The 21,523-nt window shown below is 40.1% G+C and overlaps 1 protein-coding gene across 3 annotated transcripts in view; it reads left to right on the top strand.

Annotated features, from left to right (window-relative positions):
- Positions 1-21,523, top strand: part of RHBDD1 (rhomboid domain containing 1) — an 86,086-nt gene that overhangs the window by 11,131 nt on the left and 53,432 nt on the right. For all 3 annotated transcript variants that reach the window (XR_010922242.1, XM_067561489.1, XM_067561615.1), the window contains exons 2-3: positions 12,430-12,948; positions 13,881-14,013. Coding sequence is in view for 2 of the 3 variants with exons in the window: in XM_067561489.1 (XP_067417590.1) it covers positions 12,516-12,948; positions 13,881-14,013 (566 nt within the window). In the remaining variant the exon portion in view is untranslated. The remainder of the gene's footprint in view (positions 1-12,429; positions 12,949-13,880; positions 14,014-21,523) is intronic.

The following is a 21,523-nucleotide window of genomic DNA, read 5'->3' as shown; positions in this document are numbered from 1 at the left end:
CTGCATCATAAAAGTGGTCAGGAGGAAAGCTGAAGGTTTTGACGGGGTAGGTGCAACAGTGAAATAATTAAAAATGCCGACATTGAATTTGTCATCCTTTGTTTCAGAGTTAACTCATTGAGATGGATAGGGAAGTTTACACCTCTCAGAAGCCTGACAGGCCTTCCTTGTTCTTAGGTTTCGTCCACACTAGCAACTTATGTAGGTATAACTATGTTGCTCAGGGGCATGGGAAATCCACACCCCTGTGTGATGGAGTTATACTGATCTAACTCCCGGTGTAATGTATACAACACTATGTTGACAGGAGGGCTTCTTCTGTAGATATAGCCTACCACCTCTTGGGGAGGTGGAGTACCTACATTGACAGGAGGAGCTCTCCTGTTGGTGTAGGTAGCATCTTCACTGAAGCGCTATAGCTGATGCAGCTGCACTGCATCTGAAGCCAAAGCAGAGGCAGGGCTCAGGTTACAGCCCCCCATCCCTGGGTCTGAAGCCCTCCGGCTTTGGCCGCCACCCCCCCCGCCCCAGGACAGTGGGGCTCAGGCTCAGGTTCAGGCTTTGGTCCTCCCGTCCTGGGGTCATGTAGTAATTTTTGTTCTCCGGAGTGGGTCGTGGTGTAATGAAGTTTGTGAACCACTTCTCTAGTACCTTACAGCACAGATTATTTAGGAAGCTGTCTTGTCTATCCCACTTCTGACCCGTTATTTTCAAAGCTTAATTGTTTCTTATAGCTATTTTCTAAAACACTCTAATTTGTTGTTAATGGTGGCATTTTGCTTTAAAGACAAAAAGCCAACATTTCTGAATCAAGGACCTTACAGTGATGATAATAGTAAGGACCTTAGATTGATATCATTATCAGAAATGATGAAAGCCAGAGGAAACAGGGATGAATAAAGTAGGCAAAATGGAATGCTGTGGTAAAGAGGAAAATTTGAGAATTCAGGTAATTTAATCAGTTGCTGTTCCATATTCCTTTCTTTGTTCTGTTAAGAACAGGCAAGAATGATGAAACTGAGATTAAGGATGTAAAGCCAGATGAAAGAAGTTTGTTTTGAAAGAGGAGGGAAGAGTCTTTGACACAAAGGAAGGTGTCTGTCTGTTCCAGGCATAAAGGGCTGATGTAAAAAAGATATAGAATTAGAAATGAGAGGAAGATACAAAGGGAACATTAGTTGAAAGGAGTAAACAGAGCATAAGAGATGTGGAGGAAAAAGAAATAACCATCTTATTGCAATACAATGTTCCCAAGTATTGCCCCAATTAATGAAAGCCCCCTAGGCACATGCTTAAGTGCTGTACTAAATAGAGATGCTTTTCTGAATTGGGGCCTAAATGAGCTGCTGTTTTGTAGGTGCTGAAGTGTAGGGAATGATTATTCTGCTTCCTTTTCTCTGCAGTAGCAGGAAGAGTCTTTATGTTCTCATCCAGAGATACTGCTGTGAAAGTGAGCACTCTTCTGTCTTGTGTATTTTCACGGGGGAAAGAAAAATTCCTCAGAAACTAAGGCACTGTGACAGGGTAGCTGATTCCTGTGAGTAGACCAAGCCCAGTTCTCTGTGTCAGAGCAGGTGAGTCCAGTTGAGCCAGTTAAAGGGGGCAGGGCTGCTACACCTGTGGCTACAGAGGCCTGTGGAGTGCAGGAAGAGGAGTGAGTGGGGCACGGTATGCCTTGGGAGAGGAACTGCAGAGGAGTGGAGCTAAATCCGGTGTTGGGTCTCTGCAGCAAGAGGCTAGGTGCTCCGGGGGTAGTCCTGGGGCTGATGCTCCAGAAAGGAAATGAGAGATGGCTGTGACTGGGAAGCTGCAAGAAGCAGAATTACAAGAGACCCTTGGGAGGGCAGGCTGTGAAACCCTAGGACAAAGGATCAGATGAGGAACTGTTTTTGTGTTATGTGCTTGTGTTTGGACAAATGAAGGAAACTGGGCATGGCAATAAGTGCTCATTAAGCTGTGGAGAAGCCTGCAGTGTCACATATGATTAGGCATGGAAGAACTTGATTTTTATTTTATTTTTTTCTAATTTTGGCAATTTTTATTTTTATAGTTGTAGGAAGTTGAAGGGGATGTATGGTTGGGGGATATGGTTGGGGCAGTGCTATCAGCAGGGCTGCAGGGGGCTCCCTGCACAGCTGAGGAGCCCAAGATATAGGGCGTGAGATATAGGGGAGGCTGCAGTTGCCCTGGCCTAGCGGAGCTGAGACTCCCCAGCCAGTACTGCAAGGAAGTGGATTATTCCCTGGCATAAGGGGAGGCCACTCCACTGCTGAATGGTTCCTGGCTCGGGATGGGTCCCACAGTCCTGGCTGGTGAGTGTGGCAAGGTGTGGGGAAGCATGAAATTCTGTTCAGGCTTAGTTGAATTATGAATTTTTGAAAATTGCTCTTTTCTTTCTGTTGCTTATATTATCAGCAAAATTTTAGCAGCATGCAAAAAAATAACAGCATTCTAAAGAGCTGGGCCCATTCTGCCACCAAAAAATCAACACCACCAGCACACACTGCATTGGGACTCCCACTGTCAGGTACACCCCTTAGACCCAGCAAATGCCCAGTGGCTCACCCTCCCCCACCCTTTGGGAACACCATGTGGGGTAGGGGCTTCCCACATCTCTAGATGTGAGACAGGAGAGAGCTGAGCTGGGCTGGTCTCTCCTCAAACAGCCTCCAAATCCAGCACATAGTTCCAACAGCCTATTCACCCTCTGAGGCTACGGCTACACTGATGGTGGCAACTTTGCCGCCATCAGATCGATTTCTCTGGATTGACTGAGCGGTCAGTGAAGACCCACTCAGTCGATCCAGAAATCGACGTACTAAAACCACTTTGAAAAGTGGCGTAGCGCTGTGTCAATGGGAACGCGGTTCCCGTCAGCGCAGTGCAGTGAAGATGGCACGCAGAAGAGGAGCAGAGAAGTCAACGGGAGTTATGCAAGTTTTTTGCATAGCTTGCGTAACTCCCGTCGACTGCCGCCTAATCCCGGAGGTAAGTGTAGACAGGGTCTGAGATAATAGCCTTCTCCTGTTGCAAGCTAATTAGCTATTCCTATAAAAAAAGCGGTAGAAGTCTGTGCTGCAGTGCTAATGCATCAGGATTCAAACCCTACCACTGATGCATGGCAGAGGTGGTGATTGTTACAATTACACATAATATTATTTGTTTTTACCTTTTCCCTTTTTTTAACACTATCACCTCAGGAAATTATCTACAAAAATACTACATTAAAATAATATTAAGATTGAAAATGCCAGAGTTTAGATTGACCATGCAATCTTAATTTGGTTTTCTTGAGCATACGTGTTATGGTATAATTTTAATTACCTGATCACATTCTATATCGACATGACCTCTGTCTCATTCAGTGTGCAGGGTGGCCGGTGTTCAGGGTTCAGACTTCTGTGTGAATGAGGCTGTTGTCTGTAGGACTCCTCCATTACTTGTTGCAGAAGTTGAAATGTGCGTAGAGAAAGGGTGTTTTCATGGTTAAGGCAGGTGAATGGCACACAGAGCTGTGTTCTGTTTCTACTTCTATCACAGATTTTGTGGTGCTAGGCATGTCATTTTAACCAAAATTTTGGCAGGTGGTCTCTGATTGTGTGTTCTTCATCTTCTGCTCAGCATCTTTGGTAAGAAGGCATTATGGTCTTGAGTTTATGAATCAAGAGGTCCCAAGTTTCCTATCCTGGCATGGCAACTATAGTGAATAAGTGGCATCAGGCAAATTATTTGCCTCAGTCTCCCTGTCTATAGAAACAGGAGAATAATAAACTCATCTCACAGAGGACATAAATTCATTAATATTTATGAAACACTGTGATAGAGCACTGTAGAAGAGACCAAGAAGAAATTAATAATTCTTTATTCAGTGTAGGGTTTGGATGATGTGCAGTAAATAAAGCAGATGCCAAAGACTGAATGATGAGGATAAAAAATAATTTGAGCATCTGCATTATTCCCTGAGTGCTGTTCATCATGTGCTCTGAATGAATCAGGGGTTTTGTGGAAAAAAAAATTGTATGTGGTCATATAACTAAAGAAGGTATAATGCATACACCAAAGTGGACCAAATTAAGGTTGCATCGGCAACCTTCAGCATTTCTAAACTTTCAGGAGGTTGAGTTTGCAATGTAAATAAGTCTTATAACAGTTTTTGTAATTATATTTTCCTACTGAAAAGTTCAGTTTATTTTACATATACAAAACCGAATACATGAAAGGAAAATGAATAGCACCGAGTTCTGAACAAACTCCATTGTCAACAATATGCTGGTAGTCAGAAATTATTATTCACAAAGCAAGCATAGACACTTTGGAATGGGGAACCACATGATTGTAAGATGCATGAATTGTACATTTACATGGAACATCTTGGGCATAAGACCATTATGTCACACTTATATGTCCAGTAGACTCATTGGTCCTATTGCTGGGATTCACACTGAATTACAGTAGTGCCTAGAGAACCAATCTGAATGGGGTCCCTTTCATTATGGTTGAGATATGCTTTAATTTTCCAGATAATGGAATTCAGTAGAACTGTTTATATACTAACACTCTCATGTCTAAGTGTATGCAGGATTGAGGTCACAATCTAGAAATCTAGAGCAAATGTGTTCGTAATCATGCATCATCCTTTCTTATCACATTTAAGAAAAATAAGCCTGTGAATGGTGTCTAGTTCATAAATATATAGATATTCTTGGATTATTTTAAAAAAATATTCATGAATGGTAACACGTGGTTGTTTGAAAGGATAAGGAGGGAGCAGGAATGTTGGTTAGAAAATGTTACCCGTTGTTGGTATTATGCTAGTGCATAATACAGTCATGATTAGGTCTCCATTGTGTTACTGTATGAACAAAATAAGAGGATCTGTGCTCTAAACAACTTGCAATTAAATCTGTAGACATTCACATCCAAATTGAGCTTCTCAGACCAAAAAATCCACTAGTGAAAATAGTTCCTAACAAACTAGCCACAAGCATTGTTGCTGTTAAATTTTACAGTTCACTAAGAATATAAAATAAACGTTCACATACTCGAGTAGCTGTCATATTTGTACTAATTCAAATGCGCACCTTCTAAATAAAGATCTGTTTTGGAAAAAAGGCTGCTTGTTTGCTTTATACAAGCAAAATACTGTGTTCAAATATAGACAGGAAATATGTTATCATGTAATAAACAGATTGTGAATTTTAATTAAACATTAGGTTTTATTTTCAGTAAGCTGAAATTAAACTATATAAACTCGTGGTTTTGCCTGGAGTTTATATACATGCACCCAGTGGTATTGGAACAGTTTTTATAGGGGGGTGCTGAAAGCCATTGAACAAAACTGTAAACCCTATATGTGATGGAAACCACTTCAAGCCAGGAGGTGCTTCCGCACCCCTAAACCCTCTAGTTCTAGCACCCTTGAATGCACCCTGCATCCCACTGAATATGTATGTTACCTTTATAGTCCTGTTTGCCTCAAAACCATTTATAGAAGTGATTCTAATTCTTTTTTTTTTTCATTGCAATTTCTGGATTAGTAGCTACCTCTAGCTACTTCACATATTTACCCCTTCATGTAACAATAACTGAGGGTCACGCAATGAAATTAATAGGCAGCAGGTTTAAAAAAGCAAAAGGAAGTACTTCTTCACACAATGCACAGTCAACCGGTGGAACTCATTGCCAGGGGGTGTTAGAATCATAGGGTTAGAAGGGACCACAAAGATCGTCTAGTCTAATTCCCTGTCAAGATACAGGACTTATGTCTAAATCATCCAGGACAAATAGCTAACCAGCTTTTTTTGAAAACTTCCAGTGAAGGAATTTCCACAGCCTCTCTAGGCAATCTGTTCCATTGTCCTACTGTTCTTACAGTTAGGAAGTTTTTTCTGAGATTTAATCTAAATCTGCTATGCTGTAGTTTGAACCTGTTGCCTCTTGTCTTGCTCTCTGTGGCAAGAGAGAACAACTTTTCTCCATCTTTTTTATGGCTGCCTTTCAAATATTTGAAGACCACTGTCATGTCCTCCCCAATCTTCTCTTTTCCCAAATAAACATAACCAGTTTCTTCAGCCTTTGCTCATCTGGCTTTCATTTCATCCCTTTGATAATCTGTGTCGCTCACCTCTGAATCCCTTCCAGCTGAAGCCTAATGAGCAGTAGAGCGGCTTTATCATCTGTGATTTGCATGCTGTGCCCCTGTTAATGCAACCTAAAATTACATTTGCTTTTTTTGCAACAGCACTGCATTGCTGGCTCGTTGAGGTTGTAATCCACCACAGCTCCCAGGTACTTTGCAACAGTGCTGCTGCCAAGCCAGTTATCCCCTGTTTTGTATTTGTGCATTTGTTTTTTCTTTCCTAGGTGTAGCACCTTACATTTGTCTTTGTTGAATTTCATTTTGTTGTCTATAGTCCAGTTCTCCAATTTATCAAGATCCCTCTAAATTTTAGCTCTATCCTCCAAAGCATTGGCAACCCCCCAGCTTGTGTCATCTGCAAATTTGATCAGTATACTCTTTTTCCTACATCCAAGTCATTAATAAAGATGTTAAACAACACCAGGCCAAGAACAGATCCCTGTGGAAATCCCCTTGAAACCTCCCTCCAATCTGACATCATTCTATCAATAGCTTTTTTGTTTGTGATTGTTTAACCATTTATGCCTTCAGTTAATATAAACAAACCCCTCTTGTGAAGACCAAAAGTATAACTGGGTTCAAAAAAGGATTAGTTAAATTAATGAAGGATAGATCCATTAATGCCTATTAGCCAAGATGGTCAGGGACATAATCCCATGCTCTGCGTGTCCCTAAATCTCTGACTACCAGAAACTGGGACTGGATGACAGGAGATGGATCACTGGATAGTTGCCCAGTACTGTTCATTCCTTTTGAAGCATTTGTCATAGGATATAGGGCTAGATGGACCATTGGTCTTTCCCAGGATGGCCATTCTCCTGTTCATAGAATTTCTAAGAGCAGTGTTCAAGTTGCTATTCTCATGGGAGGTCAGGTCAAATCTTTTTTCAGACCTACTTTTAAGCTAGAAAAAACTTGAAAGTACCACTTAGGCATTTTACTTTTTCCTTGAATACTTGATGGCCTGTAACTGCTGTGCCCAAGTGTATGCAGGTTCTGAGCTGGTGTTCTAATGCCATTTACTTGTATCACTTTAAGTCTCTTCTGAACACTCAGGCTGCTATTTGCAAATTATGTCTTTTTTTTACTGTTGGGGCTTGTTTATATGTGAACACTGGAAAGTTAAGGTAAATCAGCTAAAGGTGTGACGTCAATGTGCATAAATTCAAGTCTGTTTATTCCTTTCTTCCCATACTTTCATTAGTTTGCTGTAAAAAAGCATATCTGCACTGTGCGTGATACAGCAGCATAGCTGCAGTTACGCCATCGTAATGCCCATAGTGTAGACACTTTCTGCATCGACAGAAGGGGGTTTTCTGTTGATGTAGGTAAGGTCTTTACCCGAGCTGCAGTAGCTAGGTCAGTGGAAAAATTCTTCCATCAACCTAGATGCTTCTAAACCAGGAATTAGGTCAGATTAATTTTTCACTTTTTTTACAGAGGAAAGAAAAACCAGTTCTTTTTCTCTGTTTTTCAGCTTGTTTATATTATGCATTTGACAATACTTGAAGTATAGTCAGTTTCAGTGTTTTGTTGTGGTGCAAGCCCATTTCCAGACTCTGCAAAAGAGCATATTTGACAGCTTTGATGTTGCAACTGTTAACAAAACCAAAGAGGTAGCAAGTAGGATTGTGCACAGAGATAAAGGGGAAGTAGAAATAAGCTTGAGCATATTCCAGGGATAATGCTTGAGCCTGCCCAAAGAGCCTTCTAACATCAACAAGTGAGCAGAAAAATACTCTGACTTTTAAAAAAGATTTAAAATCTATCCAGTTGACAGTATCTCTTATGACAAAGAGACATTTCTGTAAATATATAGTTTTGATTATATTCCTACTATTTAGTCTGAGGCTGGTTCATGACAGGGATGAACTACTCTAGCTCAAATATACATATGGCTCTTTGGGGCACAGGTGGGAAGACAATCCTCTTTCTATGATGTTGGCAGTTGGTCTGGTGCCCTCTAGAACATTATATTTCAGTTTCTTCTGACCTTCACCTGCTTAGGTAGGTTCCACTTCTCTATTGCCGCTATGAACTTCAGCTCTGATTTGTACTGTGCTTCTGTAGCCTTTAATTTTCTTTTTCCTTTTGTTCCCTGGTGGCTTTGAGTGGCTTCTTGCCACTGGTTTTCTTTATCGGTTTTAGCTGTGTCATTGAAATTGTCTTTGAGCTCACCTGCTTCAGAAGGGTGTAACCAACTGTGGTTACCACAGTTTTTGCAAAATTAGACTTATCTAAAAAGGAAAGAAATCCAGTAGTATTAGTGGCTATATGTTGAAATTCAACTCAGGAATTTTGAAAACTTTCTATTAAGATTGCTACATCTTGAGAATCCTGGGAGAAATTACTGTAAACTCTGCTCTGTAATAAATTATGAGTAGTGTGTATTGTTGGTAATCGAGTGTATTAACTGTATGAGTATATTGGTTTAGCTTAATGTGTAACTGTAAGGAAACAAGCAGGAAGAAAAGAAGAATGGTTCAAGATAAGCCACTTCTCAGCTAACACTTAAAGGTTATTAAAACACTATGCAAAACTGTTAACTTTTAAGATTCTAAGTCCTCATTCCAGCAAATTTACAAAATTGTTTTTGTTGATCAAGGCCAGGGTTTGGCAACCTGAAGATCAAAAGTATTTTAAAAAGGGACTTTTCCTCAAAGGGGGTTGGCTGTTCATCAGGAACTAGGCTGACACACAGAGCATCCCTTGGGGTTGTCTGAAGAAGTCAGGTCTGCCTAGGTTACCGTTAGGGGGTAGATGATAGTAAGACTTTAGTTAAGACTGTTGTAAACTGTGTTGTTGTTTTGAAAGCCTTTTCTGTCTTATTCTTTGTTCCTACTGTTAAAATAAACAGTATTTTTGGCTTAAAAAGGCTGTTTGGTCATATAGTCACAGGTTCCCAAAGAGAAGAATCACAGGTGCTGAGCCCAATTGGACTTGCTGGATAAGCATAATTGATACATAGGGTACTGCAGCTCAGAGCCTGGTCTAAAAGTAGAATTGCAGAATTCCACCTCAGGAAAGGTAAAGGCACAAGACATAACACTAGAGACAGCAGGAAGATGCATGTGTTATGGTGACATTATTGATTTAGGCCTTTGTGGACTTTTTGCCCCCATAAGTATTGATACCTCATTGTGGTGAATGACTTTATCAAGTGAATAATGCAGACCATTCAAATTTATCAGGTAGTTAATTGAAATCTTGTTCATAGGCTATATTTGAAGAAATTAGGTTAAATCAAATTATTGATGATTGCATCTAATACAGGCTACAGGCAGGCTTAGTCAACATCTCCAATAACTCTCTTAAAGGAGCCATTGTGACTCCTCAAGTAACTATTCAATCCCTATCATTTCTCTGCAGCTAATTTGTATGCAATAATTCTAGTAATTGTAATGTTTCAATGGTATGAAGGAGACTGAACCTGTGTCAAAAGTTCTCACTGGTTAGCTTGCATGGCTCAGTTACCACTGTTTAAAGATTTTATTTATTTATTTTTTGGCTGCATACTAGCTAGAGCATCAGTGCTTGGCAGACTCTCCATAGTACTGCTACCTTAGTTCCACTGCACACTGAGGCAGTACTGGCAGGCGAATTTAAGCAGGAGTATAGGGGAGCCCTTAAAGTACATGGACATTGGACTCAGGGACTGGGTTCTCCCCATATCTCTTTCATGTAGTGCCACTAAAACAGCCTTCTAAACCAGTGTCAATTACAGAATAAGGGCTGGGTTTGCCAGTACACTTTGGCTTTTTTTTTTTTTTTTGCACTTTTGGTGGTGAAAAGCAGCTTTAAACCCAGTGTAACAGTCTGGTGGAATCTAGCTGCTCTGGTGTACTGCTTGTAAAAGTTAAACTTTTTTTTTTTTAATTAAGGTTCAAACTTACATATCTTCAGATCATTAGAAATAGTGCATGGTTGCTTTCTCTTTGGGTTTCTTGTATTGTGTTCATGTATGACATTTTAATAATTTAAAACAATTCAGTAAATACCAGACAAAAATCTATGCTAAAGAGAGAGTACGTATTAGTAACTAATGGGTTTAAAAAAAATAAAGTTGTATTTATATCCAGGTCCAAGTGTTATAAACCCAGGAAATTCAAAATTGAGATTGCACTTAAGAGAAATCCAAACATATTAAGGTAATAAATGGATAACTAAGAAACCGCAACAGCTTTAACTCTTCCATTTAGTGATGCCGGGAGGGAAAATACATCTAATATGTCTTGTAAAATGTCTAATCTGGAACCACAAACATTTAAATGTCTTAATGATAATGCTATGATTATTGCATGAGGTCACTACATCATGAATCCAAATATATAGGGATCAGAGGGAGTCGTAAACTCTCAAATGACCTCAGATAACTTCTTTGAAAATAAAAATATCACATTTTAAACAGGGCTTATCTCTGGCCATTCCAAGTGTATTAGTTAGTGCTGTGTCCCATGAGGAAGCTGAAATTCCCCCCATCGCAGTGGTTTTAAGGCTCCTGATTTTAATAGTACAAAGCTGTGAAATACAGACTTATGCTAAACCAAAGTAAGCCACTGCTACTTTTATATCATATATAAATATTCATTTTTCTAAAATAATGGATTTTTATCTGGAAAACTTTTTGAATATTGTTATGTTGAGGTAAGAACTTTGGAAAACATGGAAATGATTCATGGTGTTTTGAAAGATAAGAATGGCTTTGATTAATTTGATCTTTGTTCCTGGTTCTGTACGATTAATACATATATTGTGTGAAATTATGTGCTACACCTCTTAGAGGTACAGCACAGAACACACATCCCAGGAGGTGGGGGGAAAGGATGGCTTTAAACCATTCTTATGCCCTTTTGATTCTGGAATGCTCCAGGGGCTGGAACAACCCTTAGTGTAATTTAGACAGCCCTGAGGAGCTGTCTGAATTATAGCAGTCTGCCCTTGCCTGCCTAAAGGCAGCTTTGTTTTCCAGGATATCTGCCGCTTACCCCTCAACACTCCTTTCTCACCTCAGGTATACCAGGGCTTACAAAGATCCTCAAAGGACAGCCTTATTGTCTTCCTCAGTTTCCATGTTAGAAGAATTTTTCTCCCACTTTGCCCCCTGCTACACCCAGGGCTTTTAGAGTCTCTTTACATCTCTGGGATCATTTTACCTGGCATAAATGGGGCAGAGAGGGAGTAAGAATCTCTCTCATTGAGTATACGTATGTGGAATTTTTATTTCTAGTTGTTTGTACTATTTTCTTTTATGCTAATTTATCCTATATCTTTTTAAAAGAAGGATGGTATTAAGGAAAATGTAAAGTATGTATTCTCACCACTCAAAAAGATTATTCCAAGAAGTACATAAATAGTCACAGTCTTTAAAGTAAGTTCTTATGTGGGACACTTATCTATATGAGTAGTTTTTTTTTTTTACATTACAACCTGATGTAGTCATTAGATTATCATTCTTAGTGTCTCTTGATTATCTGTAAAATTTAGGAAGAAAAAGGAGTGGGGGATTTCAGATAGAATGAGAGTCAAATACTGTGACTGCCTGTGGGACCATGGAAAGCTAAAAAATGGAATGCCAGAAAGTTGAGAGCCCACAGAGTGGAACTTTCCAACTCCCTTCATGACAGTTTGTGGTCACAAGCTAGTTGTGAGTGGATCAAGGTGGTAGTGGAAACATGGCTAGCATATTCATGAATAGCTTAGATCAACTACACAGCCCTACACAGGGATGTGAGATGCAAATTTCAGCTGTTCTCACAGTCTCCTCTCTCTCCTTCATGCCTTTATAAATTTGCTGTGCAAAGTCCTTTAACTCAGGCCTTATAAAGGGATGCAGAACACCATCCTGTATTTATGGTAAACTTATGTGCTTGAACTTTGTTCATGTAAATTGTATTTTTGTCTTCAACTGTGTTGGCTGCAGCTGCTATACTTGATAATTTTCTGCAGAACTTGTGAAATATTCCATATAGCAGAGGTATCCAAACCATGGCTCGCGAGCCACAAGCGGCTCTTTGACAGTTAAAGTGGGGCTCTGAGCCCTCTGCTTCCCCCCATTCTCTGCTTACCAGACTGGGGTGGAGAGCTCTGAACTTCCACCCTGTGGCAGGGTGATGGGGCTAAAGGATTCTGCCCACCCGGGAAGGGTATCTCAGCGGGGTCAATAAGTTTGGCCACCCCTGCCATATAGTTTTAGAAAACACCCAATGAGTTTGAAAATGTCCCTTTTGTCTTTGATTAGTTATTGATAAAGTAATTCTATGTCAGTTAATATAGATTTATTTTTCTTTCAGAATTTCCTAAACTTGTGTGTTGCTGGATTCCTACAATAGACTGGAAATTAGAACACTCCTATAATTTCTCTGAATAAGAAGTGATTATGCAGCGAAGACAGAGAGGAGTAAATGTAGGACTATTCTTGCTACTTTCTCAAGTATTTCAAGTTGGGCTTGCAAACATTCCACCTGTAACACTTGCGACCCTCGCACTGAACATTTTTCTTTTTTTGAAACCTCTGAAACCACTGCTGAAAGTGTGCATTAGTGTAGATCAAAGTTATTACCAGAAAGACTGGCAGCGTTTGGTGCTTGCTCCAGTTCACCATGCAGATGATTGGCATTTATATTTTAACATGGTCTCCTTGCTTTGGAAGGGGATAAAGTTGGAACATAAGCTTGGAAGCATATTGTTTGGCTATATAATTGCAGTATTTTCGGTGCTGATTGGCATTGTGTATATGGTGTTGGAATTTGCGCTTGCAGGACTTCTGAATGACCCTTCATACAAAATGAATTGTGCTGTAGGCTTTTCAGGTAAGGCATGCAGTAAGTACACGTTAATTTATTGAAGTGCATATTTATAGATGCTGTATAGTAATATTTTATAATATAGAAAATGCAGATATTTTCTCTGAGGAACAGATTAGAAAAGGTAATATCTGTTTATACTTCTTTGAGTGCTTGTTCAACTATATGTATTCCATTCTTGATGCACGTGTACCACATGCACTTGAGTTCAGATCTTTTGGGCGGAGGCATGAGGACTCTCAATACAGAGGTACAGCCTCAATGGATACAGCTGGCCAAAAGAATCTGAACTTAAATGCATGTAGTGCATGCATATGAAGAGTGAACTATATATAGGCAATATGTTTAGAAGAATCACAGTTACTGTAAAGTGAGTAACTTTTTTTTTTCTGTTATATTTAAGTTCACAGTTTCTGCACAATCAAAGTCAGCAGCAAATACTATAAAATGTTTTTGTTAAGAATACTATACTCTTAAGATTCCCACTCTTGGGTCTTGTGTTTTCAGCACAGGGCAGAAAGAGAACTCCACTAGCTTTTAGATTATTGGACCTCAAAGGTACTGGCTGTGGAGGAAAAACTCCACTCTTTTTATTCAAAAAGCCAGTGTCTCAGCTCTCTCTAGAACCCTTCTTTCTTGTTTTCTGTTCAGAGCTTCACTTTCTATCCTCCGATGCTGCTCTGATTTTTCTATCAGCCCTGGCTACTTGACATTCTGTAATATCTTTGGTTATTCTTATCCCTAATCAGACCCAATGATTTATTTTGGCTTTTGGCCAGTTTCATTTCTCAGTGCACTGAGTATATATGTCCCCAAGTTCAGGGATTCCTCAAAACATCTAAGTTGTTATCAACCATTTTTGTTTATTTTGCAGTTGAGTTTTTCACATTATTTGAACTCAATTATTTATTTCTTAGTGTAATTTTTTTTGTTTTTAGGAGTATTATTTGCTTTGAAAGTTCTTAACAATCATCATCACCCAGGAGGGACCAGCAACATCATGGGAATTCGTGTATCCAGCAAATATGCTTGTTGGCTGGAGCTTGTGGCCATTCATTTATGTTCCCCAGGGTAAGTTCATTAAATCATTCTCAGTTCACATAAAAAATTTAGATCTGTTTAGGATGTGACCTGTCCATGCCTAGGGTGGCTCACCTGAAAATGCTAAGGTCAGGGCAGGCTCTAAAAAGGAGAGCAGATTCTCCCAGACTAGTGTCTAACATTGCAGTTAGATTCCCTGGCCAGTCACAATCAGTGCGCCTGATTTCCCACACTGGTTATCAAGAAGCTACAAGAAGAAATACACATTTATTGCATTTCAGTCTGTGGCTCCCAATCAGCAACTGGGTCCAGTAAAGAGGTAAGTTATTTAAACTCTGTTCCCTTTACCAAAATGTTCTCCTGATCTCCAAAGGGTCAGACACATTGCCAAATCAATATAAGTTTGGATCTTACCCAAAATATCACACTGCCAACCAATCTGTTAGTAACTAAAACTAAAGGTTTATTATAAAAGGAAAGAAACAAATGAAAAGATAAATGTTAAAAGGTCAAAGCAATCAGATATGCACAAATGACGTTGAAGTCCGTATATATCAGATTCTCAGCAGAATTATGGAGTTTGCAGACTTGTACAGTTCTTCTGGTGTACATCCAGTACCTGGATGGGTCTCAGTCCTTTGTTTCACAGATTCAGTTATAGATGAGTTGATCCAGAGGTAGGATAGAAGCAGGAATGAAGACCAGATGGGGATGGTGCAGCTCCCTTTTATGTCTTGTTGTCATGTGGCTTGTCCTTGTGTCACAGCACATGGCATGGAAAAACCTCAGAGTCCTCAGGCATGTTCTTACATGCCCTGGTGACGCATAAGGTAGCCTCTTTAAAGTGCATGTTTGGAATTGGGGTACAGATGGTTTTGGGGCATCTGTTGGAGATGGAATTGAAAGTCTCATGCAGTGTATGCAATATGGAGATGGAAAAGAATGCACCGGTCTTTCTCATTAATTTCTTATTTCCATGCTCTTAAGGCATTGGATGGATGGGATGTCTCCCGGCACAATTTTACTGTCACTGAATGTAGTTATTGTGTGCTAATTAAATTGTAAAGCTACCATACCACTTCTTTGAGTGACATTATTGCAAAAGCCTTCCTACTTCTTTCACAAGTCAATGTCTAGATTGTTCAGCCATCTAACGGCTGCATCATTGATGATAGCAAAGCATTGCAGTTCACCTTTCTATACCAACATCCGTAAGGCTGATGTCATCGGCATACATGTACTTGTTGGCCTTAGTTGTTGGTATGTTGTAAGTATATATGTTGAAAAGGAGAGGAACCTGTCAGAACAGATACTTGCAGGAGTCTGTTATAGAGATACCTAAGCTGGCTGATTTTTGTCTCCAGCTTGTGGGATGAAACTCCAATTAGTTATTTCCATTATGAACCGGACCAGGGGCTAACAGGGAATAGTCAGCAACATCTGTCTCCTTTGTGTCACATAAAAGCTTATGGAGACCCTGGTTCTGATGCCCATCAGCAAGGTTACTGAACTAAAACTTCCCTTTGTTTAGGCTGTGTTCAGACAATTCAAGTTTAAGTTATTCACCTAACACAAGACGTTGAAGATGGCTTTAAGAAGGGTAAGAAAGTTGGTACTGCTCTTGTGGATCTGTCAGCTGCATATGATACTGGCTGGCACCAAGATGTAGCAGACTCTAAGACCATGGTGCAGTCTGCCCATTATCATCATGGAAACGATAATGAATCGGAGAACCTTTCCTGATTAATTAGAAATCACATTCAAATTAATGAATATAAATCATTTTTCCGTTTGTCAAAAATTGTGTCTGTCAGTTTACCTTCATGCCATACCCAAGGAATCTGCAAGCTTTTTGTTTAATTACAAATCAATAGAACATAACAAAACCCCTTTCATATTAACAACTGTTCTCTGTTTCATTTTATAAAATATCAGTCGAAAGCCCGACAAATATCTCTTACACTGTCTCCTGAAGCTTTTCCATCTTGGAATATGAAGAAATTCCAAGGGAGGAAAGTTCAAGAAATATGGATATCTGATAACATTGGCACTGGCTGTGAAAATTAAAAACCAGAACTCAACAGCAAGCGCAGCTAAGCAGCTTTTGACCCCTATTATGAGACATAGAAAGTGGGGTGACCTCTCAGGTCCTGCAAGGTCACATAGAGATTTTAAATTATAACTAACATCTCGAGTTGCATTCAAATGAACAGATAACTAGTGCAGATCTCAGAACACTGGTGTTATGGGGTCACAGTGGCCTTCCCCTCTCAAGACATTTTGTAGCTGAAGTTTGAGTCTTTGTTAGAGTATGTTACAGTCGTCTAGTCTTGAAGCTACAAAGTTTTAGATCACTGGGGCAATGTCCATCTCAGAGAGACATGGACTCAAACTAGGCTACTCTAGTTGAAAAAGGGACTGTATGCCACAGCATCACCTGAGAATCTAGGAGGAGTGATGGATCCAGAAATAACACTCAAATTGCAGAATATTGGGAAGGATGGACAACAATCCTTCCCAACAATATTGGGCAGGATGGACACACTTTGAGAGGCAGAAGGGGAGTGCAGTTTTTATCATCATTACTTTTTTCTCTTCTTCAAATTGAAACCTATCCTACTCGTTCACCTCTACTCTTCCATTTCATTGTGTTACTGGAAAGCTGCAGACACTGGGTTTAATTTAAAAAAAAAGGAGATGAAGGCCTAACATGGGATGGAAAGTTTCTTTAAACGTTTGCCTTTTGGAAATGTGCAGACAGCAGTGAGCACACCTACTGAAGAGTTATTCTATCCTCTTCAAAAACCCTTATCGTCAATTATATCCAAGATTATTTATCAACAAAACCGCATGGATACTTAACCTATGCTTATCGCCAGTACCATAAGAGATAATGGTACTATCTCTGAAATAAACCCAAACTTTTGTCAGACTGGTAGAGGAAAAAAGTATATATTAGGGGATGAGTGCTCTACTGTTTCACACTGCTTCTCAGTTAAGATATAAGTAACAGAGGTCTGAGAAAGATGAAAAAGGAAAGATGGATGACCCCAAAAATACTTGGAGAGGGGGAGAGGAGGAATGAGGAAGAGAGTGGCAACCTTGCTTTTCAGCAGCCAGGAAGTTGTTGAGGACAGTGTGAAAGGATTCACCGCTGATTCCTTGTGGCCGAGAGCAGCTGCTCCCTCTTTGCTGGAGGTCTGCTGACAGCTGCTCTGCCTCTTCAGTGTCCTGCCTCTTCCTGTGACTTGGCCCTTTGGCCAGGTCAATTTAAGTCTCTCCACTTCTGGGGCAGTCCATGAACAAAAAGCAAGAGGGAATTAATGCAAATAAACGTACGTAATAAGAAATAGAGGGGAATGAATCCCCCTCAGGGTGCATCAGAATTTGGTCCTTCCTTCCCTCAGGGAGGGGCTGTCAGGCAGTGCTTGTCTGGGAAGCTCTTGCCTTCAGTTATCCCTTTGCTCAGGAGCTGATGGCTGAAGGTCTGTCCTCTTCCCTGGACTGCCAACAAGAGAACTCCTCTGCTCTCCTTTTAAATTCCTCCTCTAGCCTGTGCATACCTTGCAGATGTGGCAGGTTGGAGCTGCCTGAGCCCAGAGCAGCTCCTTAACTCCTTGTTGTCCAGTGTGTGGTTTGTATATCCCATCACAGCAGGTGTAGACTCTTTCCAACCTTCACTCCTTTCAGGATGGCATGGGTAGAGAAATGCTCCCCCTTTCAATAGTTAGTTCAGGGAGAGAGGCACAGAAAGAAAGTGGAACCCTGCATCTTTTTGAGGACTAGAAGAGGAAGAGGCAATCTAAGGTTATATCTATAGATACAGTGCTGAAGCGGTGCAGCTGTGCCACTGCAGTGCGTCCGGTGAACACACTATGCTGATGGGAGGAAGAAAAGTCCGCATAAAAAAACCACCTCTGTGAGTAGCATAAGCTATATTGGTGGGAAAAATTCTCCCACCGACATAGCGCTGTGCACATGATCACTTATGTAGGTGTAACTTATGTTGCTCAAGGGAATGGAATATTCACATCCCTGAGCGGCATACGTTTTGTCGACATGAGCAGTAGTGTAGATATAGCCTAAATTTAATCACCAGTCTACATGCAAGGCTGTTATTAAAGATGGATAATCCTCGTTGGTGTCCAGCACTTCTGAGGGAAGCATTCTGTAGGTCTGTTGCAAGGGCTGGACCGGGCTTCTCTCCAGGCTTCTGCCCTTGTTATCTGTCAGCCACTGTATTTTAGGTGTCTGTGCCATCCTGTTGACTTCAGTGAGGTTGTACACTGACTCATGACATGGATCCCCACTCTCAGCTTTGAGCTTCCAGTTTTGAGGCTTCTGTCACTTTCCTGAAATATGTCAATGTTTCTTAGAAGGGTTGGTGTAAGCACTGTTGAAATTGTTTTTTACTGAAAGGAGGGAATTTTTGAGCTGAGCCCTTCTTAGGGTTAGTTTTTTGGTTGCCGCCCCCCCCCCCCCAGATAAAAATAGACACACGCAAAAGTATGCTTGATCGCTTACTCATAAATCTAACAGAGACCTTAACACAAGTAATTACATTACCTACACCTGTAAATTTCAAATAAAAGATACTTAGCAATGGCATGTCCAAGTTTTCCTCAGCAGCAGGCTGCTGCTACCTTGCAGCCAGGCTGCACTGTTAGGGCAGGGCCAATACCAGCCCTCTGCCCCTCTTCCCTGGGGTTTTCAGGGTGTGGGAAGGCACATGTGACAGTCTCTGGGGATGGAGCCAATGCTGGGCACAGAGGCTGTTGGGAATGGAAATTGGCGCGGCTGCAGTGGATTTTGACGGTGACCCACAGGCTGAGTGGCCTACTGAAGTGAGTGGAGGTAGAGGTGGTGCTCCCCACCTGCTCCCAGGGGGTTCTGGCTCGGAGCCCCGCTGCGTGGGATTGGCCCAAGCTGCCTTGTGTCGCTGCTTGCCCCCCAAACATTCCTCCATGCACCCATAGGGGGGTGCACCCCACAGTTTGAAAACCTCTGTTTTAGAAACATACAGTATGCTGCGTGAATGTCTAGTTTATTTGGAGCCCCTCAACCTGCTAACGTTCAGTTATACAAGGAAATACATTTCCTAAGAGTCTGGAGAAGTGATGTTAACCAGTGAGAACCTGTTTCCTGGCTTCTGTTTTTTGCCAGACTTGGCTGGTAAGATTTAATTCAAAATTCCAGATTTATTAAAAAATAACCTGAAATGGGAAAGGTTGTTAATAATAATTAAAAAAGTAAAGAAAAGAAACAATAGTGTGTTTCTATGCAGTGCTGCCATCTGTAGTTGATTCCTACTTGTGTGATGATTTAATTTTGTCTAATTTGCATTCAAATAGTTTGTTCAGCACTCTTAAATTAGCTACATGGCCTACTTGTTAAGCATGTTTTAATTTAGCAAAGAAGAACAAAAACTGTCTTGTATATTTGGCTGTACCTGCTATGGTTTATATTATGCAAACTTAAAACTGTCTGTTCTGTGAAACAATAATTGTTTTATCAATTATTCTATGCTAACCAGCTGCAAAAAAGCTGTAGATTATCATGCTACCATAATCAAAAGAGGATTTCTCATTACCAATTTAACTGAAACATAACAATCAGGTTTCAGTTTCTGTCTGTCTTTTTGTTTTTTTTAACTGAAGTAGGTAAATATACATTCAGTGTAAATATCTTAAGACAAACATTTTGTAAAATATTCTTTGTAAGACCTTTTATATAAGAGACATTTTTTTAGATGTGTAATTAAAACTTTTTATCTAGGATGATCTTCCTGTAAGTAGGAGATAGAAAACAGGAACATTTTAACAAGCTGTTATGCTGGATAAAATAGGAATGAACAGCTGAACCTAAAATAAAAGTGCAAATATAAAGGTAACACTAAAGCAAACAGTGAATTATTTTATTAATAATATGTAGTTCTGCAAAAGTTTCTGTTTCTTGTTCTCTCTGAAATTTTTATTCTGTGCCCAGTTCTTTAATTCCAGTGCAGTAGATAATAAAGTGTGTTGATAGATTTAACTTTGACAAAAATCAATGCCCATTATCTGTAGAATTTGAGTATCATCCTATACAATGAAGTTCACTGGAGTTTTGCCATTCACTTCAAGAGTAGATGGATTAGGGTCTATACAAGCTGGTAGGCAAGAAATATACTTTATTTTAAAATTAATATTTGTTAAGTCTACTACTAAAGTAACTGAAAATTGAAATTTATTATAGGTTTAAATACAAAGGAAATGTTTGTAAAATGTCCAGAAGGCAGGCAATGAGGAAATGTAGATTCTGAAACAGAATAATTTATTCTAAAAAAGATTTAGGAAGTTGATGACCTACACTTCTGGTAACTTTAAATGATAAAATAATAGTAATGTTACAGCAACAAATCCTAATTATATGATATAGTTCTGAAAATATACAGCATGTTGTATTTTATGATTGAATACGTGTTTAGATATTAACTATTGTCACTTTAGAAAAAAATATGAAAAGTTATGAAAGGTTTTTCATGTGCAGTGATTACATTATGTCTTTTCGGATATGTGCTAAAATTATTTGGGTGCCAAAATAGAGCTTTAAACCTATAAAACAAAGCAATTTACACGGAAGTGCTGACCCAACTGCTGTGAATGCCACTGTAGTTGATCAGTACATGCAGGTGAATGAATGACAGACTATGCACCCCACCTCCTGCTCTCTCATTCCAAGCATTTAACTGGGTCCAGAGCAGTGTTTAGACTCCCAACACACAACCAGTAAGTTGGAGTCGTCCCACTTTGCCCCACCCCTATGACTAAGCTAGCTTCTTAATTCTTCCTATCTCCTCTGCAAAGGGATTGCGGGGGTAGAGATTCCCAAGGGAGGAGCTCAGTCTACCAAGACTTTAGGTCTTCTCTAACACAGTTAGAGTTGGGCATTGTTACAGTTATTAACATTTTTTCTAATGTTTGATCTACACTAGACCACTATGTTGATGGGAGGGCTTCTCCTGTCAACATAGCTAACGCTACTTAGGAAGATGGGGTACCTACGCCAACAGGAGAAGCCCTCTCATCGCTATAGGTAGCATCTTCACTGAAGCGCTACATGGTGCAGCTGCATCCATGCATCTAAAGTATGGGAAAGGTCAGATGAGGTAAACACAGCAGTGAGCATGCGTGGAATGTTTGGAATGTTGACGTGTTCAAGAGATGAGGTAATGTTGTCCAGAAGATGAAGTAATGTTGGTATGCGCCAGGAATGTTTGGTACTGAGCACATGCGAGCGTGTATAGTAAAGATCTAATGAGTTAATGCATCTAGAAACGGTTCTGAAAGGATAGTATAAAAGTCAGCGTGTCAGAGGGTACTTAGGAGCAGAGCAGCTGAAGGACTAGGAGCTGAGGAGAGCGGAGCAGATCAGAGGAGACCTGCAGAAGCAAATGAGAAGGCAGCAGCAGCAACGCGCAACAGCACCAGGAGAAGTCCTGTGTCAAGACAGAGTAAGCTTTAAATATTATAAGTATAGTATAGTATAGCATAGTACAGTG

This window comes from Emydura macquarii, unplaced genomic scaffold (assembly GCF_026122565.2).
Source record: "Emydura macquarii macquarii isolate MOO-44397 ecotype Brisbane River unplaced genomic scaffold, CSIRO-AGI_Emac_v2 contig_18, whole genome shotgun sequence".
Taxonomy (NCBI): Eukaryota; Metazoa; Chordata; order Testudines; family Chelidae; genus Emydura; species Emydura macquarii.
The sequence above is the reverse complement of the archived record's forward strand: the minus strand, read 5'-3'. Positions and strand labels throughout refer to the sequence as shown.